The 14,039-nt window shown below is 44.1% G+C and overlaps 1 protein-coding gene across 1 annotated transcript in view; it reads left to right on the top strand.

Moving 5' to 3' along the window:
* CABCOCO1 (ciliary associated calcium binding coiled-coil 1) overlaps positions 1 to 14,039 on the top strand; it is a 419,036-nt gene that overhangs the window by 137,944 nt on the left and 267,053 nt on the right. Inside the window, exon 4 of the mRNA XM_069611204.1 lies at positions 12,176 to 12,320. Coding sequence (XP_069467305.1) covers positions 12,176 to 12,320 — 145 coding nt within the window. The remainder of the gene's footprint in view (positions 1 to 12,175; positions 12,321 to 14,039) is intronic.

Here is a 14,039-nt window from a genome sequence, read left to right as displayed (position 1 = left end):
GGACGCTCTGCTGCTCCACTGATCTCTCCAACTGCCCTTGACCTCTTCCTTGCGCAACCCCTATCCTAGGTCCCTGCTGTTCTCACATCTCCAACACCTGGCTGCTGATCTCCAAAAGGCTCCTTCTGGACCCTCTGCTGCTCCACTGATCCCTCCAACTGCCCTTGATCGCTTCCTGCTGCAACCCCTATCCTACGTATCTGCAGTTCTCACATCTCCAACACCCGGCTGCTGATCTCCAAAAGGCTCCTACCTCCCTCATCTATCCACCCTCAAACGCTCTGCTGCATCCACCCTCACCCCACTGCTTTACTCCCTCTAACCCATTGTAATTCCCCATCCTTCTCCCCTCACCTGCCTTCCCGCCCCCCCTACTGTGCCTGCAACACTCTGACACCTACTACAACTGTGATCACTCTGCTGTGTGACCACCAGCATTTACTCGTTTCCCCTTCCTGTCATGCACCCTTTCTGTCTTTCCTTTTGTCGGCTCTCTCCTTCTCCCTCTCCCTCCTCCTCTACTTTCCCCTCATCCTAATGTCCAACCCCTCCTCTCACCCGGACCCCGCCCACTCCCTCCTCCCCGCACTACCCCTTCTCGCCCTAATCTTATCCACCTCCCCACTGTCAACCCCTCCAGCATCATCAACATTGCTCTGGAAAACCCGATTCATCTGCAATTAAGCCACTGCGACCCTCGACCTGTTCTTCAGACTCAATCTTCACTTCCTCTGCATCACTGAGACCTGGATTCCCCACCTTCAATTCCACTGTCCCTGCGTCTCTCTCCACCCCCTCTTCCTCCTTCCCTCATGATTCACGCCCCTCTGGTCGCAGAGGCGGCGTCGGCCTCATTTTCCACCCTAAATGTCTTTCCTCATCCCCTACCCTCTCCCTCCCCACCTTCTCTTCCTTTGAATTTCTCTTCAAATCCTTCACTTATCCTCACGTGATCTCCTTCTTAATTATTTACAGACCTCCTGCGTCCCTCTCCTTCTACGTAGACCTGGACCATCTTCTCTCTCTCATACCTCCCTCCCCTACTCCTCTCTGTCCTCAGGGATTTCAACCTCCCGCTCTCATCCACTTCTCATTCGTCTCCTCTTCTATCATTACTCGACTCCCCTTCCTACCCCCCCTACCCACTACTCTGGCTCCACGCTCAATCACATCTTTCTATCTTGCTACTCTTCCTCCCTTGTATCCTCTCTCCCCAACTATCTCTCCGACCACGCCTTGCTCTCCTTCTCCCTCACTCCTCCCTCACTCCTCCCTCCTCCTCATCATCCTCCCTCCTCTCCCTCATTCTCTCATCGCGACCTCCGCAACTTCAACCCTTCTTTCTTCCTCGACTCCTGTTCTTCCTCCCTTCCCCCCCTCCCTGACTTCGCTTCCCTCTCAGCTGATGACTCACTCTCCTCAATGTCCTCCTCTATAACCTCTAGTCTTGACCAACACTATCCTCTTATCTCCTTCTCCCCCTCTCACAAACCTTCCCAACCCTGGCTCTCTTCTCACCTTCTGTCCATGCGCCGCCTCGTCCATCGCCTCGAAGACGCTGGCTCAAATCCCTTTCTGTCTAATCAATCCTCCTATTTCTCATATCACTCTCTCTATGACTCTTGCCTCTCCTCTGCCAAGAGCTCCCACTATTCTAGCCTCCTCCACTCACAAGCATCTCATACCCGCCATATCTTCCAGACCCTTTCTCGCCGCCTTTCCCCTCTTGCTTCTGACCCTTCCACAAACTCTCCCCTCTCTCCCTCTGACTTCGCTAACTTCTTCTCATCCAAAATCCTCTCTCTTCGCCAGAATATCCTCTCCTCTCCTTCCTTCTCGCCTCCTTCTCCCAGCTCTGCTAACTTGTCCACCTTCTCCTATCACCCCAGCCTGTCTCTTCCATCTCCTATCCAAAACTCACCCTACTGCTGCCCCCTCTGATCCCATTCCCACTTCCCTCCTCCCCAAAATCTACCCTCTCCTTATCCCCTACCTAACCACCTTCTTCAACATCTGTCTGTCCTCTGCCACCTTCAGCTTTCAAACACGCTACCATAATCCCTATCCCCAAGAAACCTTCTGCTAGCCCTCTTCTTGCCTCTAACTTCAGACCAATCTTCCTTCTCCCCTTCATCTCCAAGCTCTTCGAGTGCCTAGCCTACTCTCAGCTCTCTGCCTTTGTCTCATCCCACTCCCTCCTCCCCACCTCGCAATCTGGTTTCCGCCCTAAACACTCCACTGAGACTGCCCTCACCTATGGCCTAAACTCTCTCCTCACTGCTCGCTATGCTAAGTAATCTTCAATTCTCATCCTCCTTGACCTCTCTGCAGATTTTGATACTTTAGATCACCCCTTACTTCTTAACACTCTGTCCTCCTTTGGCTTCAAAGGCTCTGTCCTCTCCTGACTCTCCTCTTACCTCTCCAATCGATCCTTCACTGTCTCCTGGGGCGCCTGCACCTCCTCGGGCCTCCCCCTGAACTATGGCATCCCCCAGGGATCCGTACTCTGACCCTTTCTTTTCTCTCTCTATACCTCCCTTCTCGCCCCAGTCATCTCTTCCTTCGGCATCTCCCACCACTTCTACGCGGACGACACCCAACTCTTCCTTTCCTTCTCTTCCTTCTCATCTGACCTCCATCACACTCTCTCTTCCTGCCTCACAGCCATAAAAAAGTGGATGTCATCCCACTTTCTTTCCCTCAATACTGACAAGACTGAGGTACTCTATTTCCCTCCTAACACTCGGTCCCCTTCCTCCCTCCTTTCATCCACTTTCAACCCTCCAACCTCCCCATATCTACCCATGCCTGCAATCTCGGCCTCCATCTCGATTCCCCTCTCTCCTTCTACAACCATCTCTCTAACCTCTCGTGCCTGTCGGCACCATTTCTCCAACATCCGCAAGATCCGCTCCTCTCTCACATTCCATGCATCCAAACTCCTAATCTCCTCCCTTATTTTCTCCTGCCTCTTCTACTGCTCCTCTCTCCTCTTCGGACTCCCTGTCTCTCACATGACTCCCCTAAAATCCATCTACCACTCCTATATTCGTACCCTATGTCTTCTCGGCCCTCGAGACTCTTATCTCTTCCTCTCTCTCTCTCTCAACTTGGCTGGCTTCCCTTCCTCTCACAACTGAAATTTCAATTCCTCTGTCTCGTCTACAAATCCCCCCCCACCTTTCTTCCCTCCTCTCATTTTACTCTCCCTCTCGCCCTCTGCGCTCAGCAGACCTCTACCTTCTAACTGTACCCCCAGCCCCATGTGCCTCCTCACGCTTCCGCTCCTTCAAACTCTTGGCCCCCCTACACTGGAACTCCCTACCGGTCTTCATCCGCTCCACCCCCACCTACTCATCCTTCTGCTCCTCGCTGAAAGCCCTTTTACTTCACTCCCCCCCTGTCCCCCTTCCCTACCCCTCTCCCCTCTAACTCTGCCACCCCCTTCCCCTCCCTCCTTTCCCCCCTTCCCCTATGACCGCAACTGATCACTGAAACCACGTAGGGCACTGGTGGTTACCTGATAACTCTCCCTTCCTCTTCCCCTTCCCCCTTCCTCAACCTTCCCCTGACCTCAATACAGACTTGGTTACACCATTATCTCCCCCCTCTCCCCTCCCCTTCCCCCACTTTCCCTCTCCTTTTAGTAAATTGTTCTACAGATTGTTCTAATGACTTGTTTCATGTTTGTAAATATGCTTCTCTCACTTTTGTACCTGTTATACTGTAAAGCGATTTGGCTTAAAGCGCTATATAAACTCAATAAACATAAACATATATAAATAAATATATTTTAATATAACTTGGGTCTATGTATGTACTGATTTATTTGTACTACTCTTTAGTTTACATAACTCGCTCCTAAGATAAGCCTGGCTGCTCAGCCACTCTATCGATTTGTGCAGTACAGACCTATATTAAGAATTGGGTCCCTAATACCAAGAGATAAGTCTTATGAAGACCCACTAGTTGTACTTTAGAAAAACGTACCTAACACTAGGCAAGAAAACAGACAAGGGAGGATAGCCTTTTTAAGATGCACATGGAAAGGGATAATTATTCACATAAAAACGGAGCCCACTTCGAGCTTACCTGTTGATGCATTCTGCTGTACTGCAGTACTGTGTGGATAGCATCCGCATTCTGCTGCCCACTTTTGAGTACTCGATGTGGCCCAGATGTTTTTATGCATAGCTCAGTGTCAGTGGATAAAGAGGATATGCCTAGGCATTGCTTAATTTTCTGCTTGAGTTAGGGAAATTATTACCACTGACTGGTAAATTATTACCAGTCACCTGTGTAAAACTAAACTCATCCAGTCAGTCTATCCTGTATAAAATCTTCAAAAACATCACTGAATCAAAATAGACAGTAGACTATCTTGTAAGTACTTGAAAGGTGATGGACAATGATTTTAAACATTGTAATTGGACTACTTTAAAGTAATGTGAATGAGCAAAGGACTAATTACACTTCTGCTGTACCAATATAAGAAAGGTATGGCATATTATCTCAAAGTAAGAAAATCTTTATTGGTCCTGTAAAAAACGCCATCTTGACCTGTTATGTGATGGTTAATTGATGCATTACATACTTTGCATGTAACCTTAACAGTTCAATAGGGTCTAAGGTTAATAAATCAATGGAGATTCTCACTCCAGCTACGAGGAGAACTCCACTGTGTCCTTGATTCTGTGGGTATGAGCCGCTGCCCTGGTGATCCAGCATTGTTCAATTCAGGAAAGGTGCAAGCCCATTGACACTGCTCTTTCAACAGGATGCACTGTTTCTAAATCATGCACAATATATCATTATCATCATAGTCTGTATACACAAATGTTTACCACAATATATTAGTAGTCTAATACACAAGCCCAATGTTCACCAATCCTTTTGGTTATCTCAAGTATTTTTTCCATATATATTTAGTTTGGAAAAGACCACATATAATTTAATGAGACTACTTAGTGTGTCAATTAGTTTGGGATTCCAAGATCAAGGTTAAATCATACACATTTTGATCCTTCATTTTATTAGTGATTGAATTGACACAAAACACAACTAATGCACAGGTAGTAGCCAATTTTGGGGTTTAAGCCCCATGCTCTGATGATAGATTGGCTAGAAGGTGCATATTTTTTAAAGGAAATGGACAAGCTTATCTCCAATATTCTTCCCTTGTTTAAATGCTAAACAGGGTTTTGTGTCAAAGTGGTCTGTTGGAATTAAAATGTTCTGATTACATGTCTTTAAGTTGCTTGATCTCAGTGCAGTTTTTGGAGAAGTCAAGGCAAATATTGATCTTTCTGGTTTCGAATCTCTGACTTCAGGGTAGATTTGGACTTTGTGATGAGTGTACTCTGAACTTTCACAAGGTAGCCCTCCTGGATCAATCTATTTCTTTATTTTTTTATTTTTTTTTATCTGGTTGGGTAAAGTAATCTATTTTGGTAGAGTAGTTATGTGTAATTCATATGTATTGTCCAGGCTAGTTGTCTCTCAGGGATTCAAGGTGTTGACTGCTATAATGAAAAACAGTGATAAGATCAGACTCTTATCTGCATGGTTTTTTATGGATTATGGCTCCTGGTTACGACCCTGTTCTACCCAGCTAGGTCAATATTAAAAAAACAAATGAACAGGGTCACAGAACCCAAAAACACACAATCCTGTGTTCACAACACTTTTATGTAAAGGTCATTGTTCGTGTGACAATTTGATTTATATCACAACATGATATGTATTTTCAAAAGGAGTATCACAGGAAAGCTCAATTTATATGAATAACAATCTACAAATGGTGCAAGTAGTGCTCACCCCATGTTACTACCTTTGATAGTCATTCAAACGAAAAGTACATACCCTGGCACCATAGAAGGAACACATGAGTAATACATAATACAAAAAACAGTACACAGTTCTATGACGCACAATAGTAAGACAGTGTGTGGGTTTGAACACTGAAACGTAAAGTCATATAGTCAACACAATTGTGTTTCGGCCTGAAAAGGCTTGTTTTGTAGCCATTCATGGGTAGGCCTTCATCAGGACGACTTAGTGAATGGTGGAAGTTTCCTGTGGGTTCTGTCAATAAAATGTGACGGATGCATTTCAGGAATGTGTGTATGGATCCAGGTCAAAGGATCTAAGTATTTAATTGGTCACAATTAATGCGTGATTAAGTAGCGGATGTCTCCAGAAGGAAACATAATGCAAGTCTTACCGTGTCCGGATAGAACCACGGGAAGGAGTTGCAGACCGTGTCATCTTAGTCAGCGGTCCAGATAGAGGTCCATCCTTAATTCGGGTCCAAACCGTGGAAGAGGACCGAAAGCATTAATGTGATAAGGAGGACTCTATGGGTTATTAACACAATGTGGCAAAATGGTCAGTGCCGCTGTCTTACCTTAATTCTGGTGCTCCAGACCAAGTTATTCAGTCTGGGATCGCGTATTGTAGCTGGTGCGTTCAAAGAATCACACCTAATATGAAGAGATAAACAAAAGCATAGGTGCTTCTGTTAGAGGAATGTACAATTCTCAGCGCGCGTGTTAATGTATCAGTCTAAAGGGTCCTGTTACCTAAATGACGGTCCACTCAGAGCGTGGGCGTGTGTCACACAGATATGTAATATCCACACGCCATGAAATGCGCGCGCATAGAATCCTCCTTACCACATTAATACATCCGGTCCTCTTCCACAAATTTCACCTGCATTAAGGACTGACCTCTATCTGGACCGCTGTCTAAGTCGACACGGTCTGCAACTCCTTTCCGTGGTTCTATCTGGACACGATAAGACTTGCATTATGTTTCCTTCTGCAGACATTTACTGCTTAATCACGCATTCATTGTGACCAATTAAATACTTGGATCATTTGATCTGGAACCATACACATATTCCAGACCGGCGTCTGTCTCATTTTCTTGACAGAACCCACATGAAACTCCCACCATTCACTACTTCTTCCTGATGAAGGCCTACCCAAGAATGGATACAAAACCAGCCTTTTAAGCCTGAAACACAGTCTTGTTGACTATATGACTTTTTGTTTCAGTGTTCAAACCCACACACTGTTTTACTGTTGTGCGTCATAGCACCATGTACTGTTTTTTGTGTTCTGTATTACTCATGTATTCCTTCTATGGTGTATGTACGTTTTTCATTTGAATGGCTATCCAAGGTAGTAACCTTGGTGAGCATTAATTGCACCATTGCACGGCAACAAAACAGAGCTTATGGTCTTTGGTTCCAATCTAGTCAGATCAAAGCTCCATCCCACATACAACACCTTCACCATCAAAAATACCCAAATTAGTGTTCTTAACAAGGTTAAAACCCTTAGGATGATGTTAGAAGCATCTCTGGGATCAGATGCCCAAACCCTTTACATTAAAAAAACGTGGTCATACCACCTCTGCTTACTAAAAGCCATAAGACCCTACCTTTCTGAGGAGAATAGCGCCACAGTCGCAAGAGCTATGATCTTATCGCGCTTAGACTATGGAAATGCCCTAATACTAGGATCTAACAAAAATTGCTACCACAGCTACCAAGTACTGCAAAATAATGCAGTAAGAATTATCAAGCAAAAAACCAGGAATCGGCACATCAGCGAAGGCAGGAAAGAACCTCACTGGCTAAAAATTGAAGAGCGAGTCCAATTTAAGTCCCTCACACTTACGCATAGATGTATTTTTGGTAAAGCCCCTGCATACCTGAAAACTGAAATCATTCCATACAAGCTCGCCAGAAAGCTAAGATCAGCCGAACAAGGATTGATTGTGGTGGCTCCTTTCAGACGTAAAAACGGGGCAGGAAAATCCTTCCCTATAACTGCAGCAGGCCTATGGAATAACCTCCCTGGCCAGATAAGGATGGAAGCTAATTATCAACGATTTCGCAAACAACTGAAAACCCACATCTTTAAGTAATATACACAATACTACCTGCCCACCTATTCTTGCAGATATAATGTCTCGTGCTACGTATACTTTGTCATTTGTCCTTTGTGTTCTTGTCTCTGCGCCCCGAAGCTCGAGAGCTACCAGCGCAATATAAATAAATAAATAAATGTGTTGATTGTTCTTTGTTTAAATTGAGCTTTCCTGTGATACTCCTTTTGAAAATACATATGTTGTGATATAAATCAAATTGTCACAAAAACCATGACCTTTACATAAAATTGTTGTGAACTCTTAACAGGATTTTGTGTTCTTGGGTTCTGTGACCTTGTTAATTTGTTTTTTGAATATGGTTTTATATAGACACAGCCGTTCTCAACATAAATCAGCAAATTGTAGGAAAGCTATTTCTTCTTTACTTGAGTTGCAGAAAAATCTTACATTAACATTCCTGGTATTTGTCCTGGTTAGGAAATCAATGAGAGTTGATTACGGGTCATGCTGCATGCAGATCATATTTCAGAATATCTATGCCAATGAGCTGCATGTTGTGGATAGAGATTTTTTGCATTGACCTAATCTTCAAAAATTGCCATTTATAAATTGACATGGATCAGAGCAACTGCTGCTCACGTCGCAGTTCCCTTTTGTTGTAAATAGTATTGTCCTTTAAACATGAAGACCTTTTGAAGTGAGGGCATTGTTAATTAAATTGACAAGAAATACAATTGAGGGTGTCTCATAGTTTAAGAAACGTTCTGTCACTGCCAACGCCACCTGTTGTAGAATGCTACAATAAGCTGTTATATTCAAGGATACTAGCATATGAGAATCTGGGTCGAAAATGTGTCCCTCCACATATCTAATATCATCAAAAGTGTCTTAAGTAGGAACAGGAATTTGACCGTGTTATATTCATATTCACCTGGCAGTGGTCCATATTCTTTCTAAAGTCATTGGAAAGAAACCACCTTAGTCTTAATTATCACAAGTGAAATTGTTTTCTGACCATACATTTATTTTTCTCTTAAGGACGATTATTAGTTTTTCCATACCAGAGATGTATGTAAAAAAATTAATCTGCAGATTATTTTTATAGATGTTACTACATGTTGATTTAGTGCATTTAGCGGTGTCCAGCATAACTACTGATAATTAACCTCTCTCCAGACAAAATAACTCACAGGAAGTGCACCAGAAGCATGAGCTTCTATTTGAACCTAGTGTTAGCAGTGTACCCCTTCAGCTATTCGTAAGGCCTGATGTGAATCCATCATGATACACCTTTAAACTAGCAAAGTAAAATCCTAATTTCAGAATTATAGTGTATATGTACGTTAAAATGGATTTCTAAAATCAACCCTGGTGGTCAGATTTTAGGAGGCCACTATAGCTATGATGAACAGGGAGGCTCAGATTTTAGCCAAAACCCAATCAAGGTAGCAATGGAGAGCAGTCACAGCTTAGCATCAGGAGAGCGCAAGTGTGGTCAGGGGCCTACAATGAGTCCTTATAGAATAACACACAATAATTCAGCGTAGACATTGCGATACAAAAATAGTTATTTATTTAGGCCCTTACAACACGCTGAAAAATGAAACTAGCAAGTAGTAATATCTCATAATACCATATAAAACAAGTCTATACATTCAACAGTCTGTTCGCTTACAATACATCACTAAATAAATAAATAAATAACCAGGTGAAACAGGTAAGTATTGCAGATTTAGGTAAAATGATAAGAACTGGTCACAAGTACAGTTTCCCTATACTTTAGAGGTTCAACCATAAAATGCATCGGGTCTAGTGTCCAAAAGTCACAGGTTCCAACACAAGGCTTATCACAGAAAGGTATTCTCTAAAGGGATTCAATGGATTTATGGTGGTGATTTAAGACAGTTCCAAACTCTTTCAAATTCCAGCAACAATTTTGATAGCAGGCTGTTATGTTCAGTCCTCTCTTACAGACTGAAGGGTACCCCGGGTGCAGGATACTTGGCCCAGGTTCGATTGAGAGGGAGATAGGAGAGAAAGAGCTTTGCACCCAATGTTATCCCATGGACGACAGAGGGGGACGGGGACAGATATGTTTACTTACCCCCTGCCTCCCACTTTCCCAGGGTCACAATGGATAATCTGGGGGTCACTGGGACGTCAGTCTTCCAGCCTTTGTTTGGGTGAGGGGTGCCCAGGCATTGCAGGTTTGAGAGCTCTTCTAGTCTGGTGCAACTGCAACATACAATCCCAGTTGATGAAGAAATGCATACTTTCAAGATGCAGAACTCTTCAGGACACTTCACGGGATGGAGGAAGGTGAGTTCCAGCGACACTCCCTGTTTGCAGGCGACAACAGGTGTCGTTCCAGTCCTGGTGAAAGAGCAGCTCGAGGACAGGTTCCCTTGATGATAGGAAGCTGGGAATTCAGGAGGAGGAGATGACTTATGGCACAAACTAGCGACCTTCAAAATGCCAGGCTTGAATACGGAACAGTGACGATTCTGGTGAAGTAGCGCATGAAAGAACTGGTCAGTCTAGGGACACTTCCAAAGGCTCGAAGGGCATGCAACCTCGAGAAGACGTTGAGACTAGTTGGTACCCCTAGACCAAGGGATGAAGCACCAACGAGGGTCTTCGGAGATCAGGCAGAGGAGTAGGGCTTCAGCAGGCCAATCACTGGTCCACTGTACAGGTCATCAACAGGCTGCTCTTCAAAGGATTCTTGGCTCCAACGTAGATCTGAAGAATGGCTGCAGGGGTCCTCCTTTTATCCTAAACTGGAGCTGAAAGCAAGTCGAAGCCCACCAATGGAAAGTATTTGCACCATTCAAACAGCTAGTAGTTGTGCAATCCGGGGCTACTCCTGGTTTCACATCTGCCCCAGTAGCAGACTGTCGGGCAGCAGGGATGTGGACTGGGTCTAGACAGTGTCAGTCCCCTTCCTGGGCCACACATAAACACAAAGGCTCATTAGCCGCAAAAGCAGCAGCGTTCCAGGGCAAGTGTATAACCATATAAGCGATTCTTTACCTGGGAAGGCAGGAAGAAGGGCAAACCGCAATATGACCAACGCCCAAGCAAAAATATCGTGGCACACCCATTATAGGGCTCTGACCACGTTCAGTAAACATGAATGTGCACAAGAATTATAAAGCAAAAATATTTAACTGCTGCCACCAGCTTGTCTCTAGGCCACTTAGAAAGCGAACCTAAAATCCTGCGTGTAAAAGGTTAAGGAGATACAAAGGTGTCCCCTTTGCACTGCACTGTAAGGTGCTGTGTGCAATGAAAAAATACAAGAATTCAAAAGGGAAATCCCAGTACTGATAGTCTGAAGGACTAGTCCGTTTCCCCATAACAAATGAGCACAGGCAAGGGAGGTGAAGCTGAAGGCTTTACTGCCCTTCAAAAAGTCAAAGACAGGATGAAAAACAAAGCACAACGAATGAGGTTCCAAATAAAACTATGGAGAGAAAGTTGCAAAAAGAAAATATTTCCTTACACTGTAATTGAGAGATTTGGTTTCTTTTAACGTGAATAGCTTCATAATTTGCTCCATTTTAACATTTAGACATGTGTTTGCTGATTACAGGGTGCCTGTTAGCTACTCTTTAGCTCTATTTATTAATAATTGGTTTATCTGTCGCTAGCAGTGAACGCAAGTGGTTCAGTTGGAATAACCATAGGAAGAGCATTTTAGATGGCTAGAGCTTTGGTGCTTTTAGACGAATTTTCAAGGCACTTTCCCCCAAAAACAGACACCACGCTATGAAATTTTGTGTGAAAATGTTGTCAAGTTAAGCGGTTTTCTCCCATAATTAACATGTTCCTGACAATTTCTCATAGGCCAAACTTTGCTCTTAACTACAGCCTACCCACTGGATGGATTTGCCCCAGACTTTGAGGAGCAAGCGTCTGGTTCCGAAAGCATGTTTTCACTTCGAGGTTTGTTTAATATTTGGCCAAAAGTTGCCAAAGTAATATAGGTGATATCTGGGCTTGCCTGTATTGTCTGTTTGCAGACCCGCAACAAGGCCACACATTTTAGCAAGGGGCAATCCGAGTGGCTGATTGAAAAGAAGAAAACCTGATTGGTTGGGGCTTATTCAAAAACATGTTCTTGCCAATGCCCACGGGTGCGTCGGGGTGTCTCAGCACATCGCCCCACACATTGCCTTAACCAGTTCAGAGTGCTGGAGTTGTAGATCCTTATGCTGCTTTGATTGAACTTTGAAATAGGTCCCAGTAACATAAATGCATTTTATTTCAGGCAGAAACATGACATTAGAAGACAACTTCAAAGAGGTTGGAAGAGCAATGATTGGAGTAGGGCAGTCACAAGCTGAAAAACAACATATGCTTGGCGCCCTCACTGTTGATCAAGCTAAGGATGTAATAACCTATCTGAAGAACAGGTACTATTTTAATATTTGTATTGCAGTTTAACAAAACCTACATTAACTGACAATAATTCTGTAAAGCAAGAGTCTCTAGCACTCCCAAGATCTCCTGACCCCTCTCAGCACCCATCCACATGCCTGACCTTGTGGGTTGCTTTGGACTGGGGCATGGCCAGTCCTGGTAAGCCTTACCATGGCCAAATGCACACACGCGTTCTAATCCTACTCTGTGATCTCCAACACTCTGGACAGTCAGGTCCCCAAGGGTGTTCCCATCACTAGCGCATTGAGACTATAATAGTGGTAAAAGGTGCTATATAAATGACAACTACAATACACATCTTCAAAGGTTTTCGTTTTTTGTTCAGATAGCTTTGTTGAGAGTTCCCAACAGGCACATCATACAATAAAGTAATGTGGGTTTAAAAAAATAAAATAAACGGTGAAAAAATAGAAACCCTAACCTACAAGACAGATGAAAAAAACCAAGGGTCTGATTCACAGAAGAATTTCGTAATGTCACATTCTCATTGAAAAACGATCTGTGAATCGGGCCCTACGGAAACAACCCTACCATGTTCTCATAGATTAATTGCTGAAACGATCTAGGTTATGGTAAAGGAGAACCAACTCATGGGGTGGGAGCCTTTGGAAGCAACATCTGGCAGGATGCATAACCTGGGGGCATTCCAATCTACCCTCATAAAAGTACCCAACATTGATATTATTGGGATTTCATGCTTCTACAGATCAATCTGTTTTTCACTATAGGAACATCATTCTATCTACCTTAAATTATTGTAGCGCCATATTAAGAATAAAGCTACTCTGCCTCACTGCTTTATTCTGCTACAACTGTGCCGAGAGCATGTTTTTTCTTTTGGCACAGTCATATTTTTTGCAAAATGTGCTTGCTCAACAGAGCCCTTCCTGATCATTATAATGGCTCTCATTACGGGGGTGCCGTAAACCCGCCGGTAGGCAGCTGGTTTCCGGCAAACCCGTAACAGCCGTGCCACTGCCTGATATCCCGGTGTCACCGGGATATCACAAGGGCGGTTGTAAAGGTAAATCCCCATTTCCACAGTTTCCCATAGCACTCCATGGAAGTGGGGGCACGGAAGCACCAGCACCTTTGCTAATGGTGCCTGTGCTTCCGTGACAACCATGCCGGTAGGGGTCTGAAAACCCAGCAGGTCAGGCCTGCCGGGGGATCCGTGGCCCCTACTGGAATCGTTGTAGTATGACCTCCAGAAAGGGTGGTGGTACGTTGCTACCGGCACCCTTATTTCCGGACCACCATGCTTGGAATGAGGGCCTATGTCTTTTGTGGCACCACCGGGCTGTCTTTCAGAGTCCTTTCATTTTGTAAGTCCCTAGAAAGCAATTAAAACATATCTAAACAGGTGTAAAATAGTTCATGCCTGTCTTAACACCTCATTTTAATGTTCCCGGGTATTTTAATGTTTTTTGGGAGCGGAGTAGGGACACGTAGCAGGAGTACATTTTTCACCTCCTCAAATCTCTTTACCTGCAAAAACCATATGTTTTTAAGCCAGCATGTTTAAAACCAATCTTTTTCTATGGAATCTGCCAGTTTTATCACCAGCTAATATCAGGTGATTCCCACAGGAATCCCTTGTCAATTCCGCCTAGCATGCGTATATGCCCAGGTATTATTTACTCTTTTTCTGCTAAGAAGTGCAAAAAGAAGCTGCAAAAAATATCTTTTTT

The sequence above is a fragment of the Ambystoma mexicanum genome, chromosome 8, assembly GCF_040938575.1.
Source record: "Ambystoma mexicanum isolate Mex_15411 chromosome 8, UKY_AmexF1_1, whole genome shotgun sequence".
Taxonomy (NCBI): Eukaryota; Metazoa; Chordata; class Amphibia; order Caudata; family Ambystomatidae; genus Ambystoma; species Ambystoma mexicanum.
Note: the sequence above shows the minus strand (reverse complement) of the source record. Positions and strands in the feature narration are given on the sequence as shown.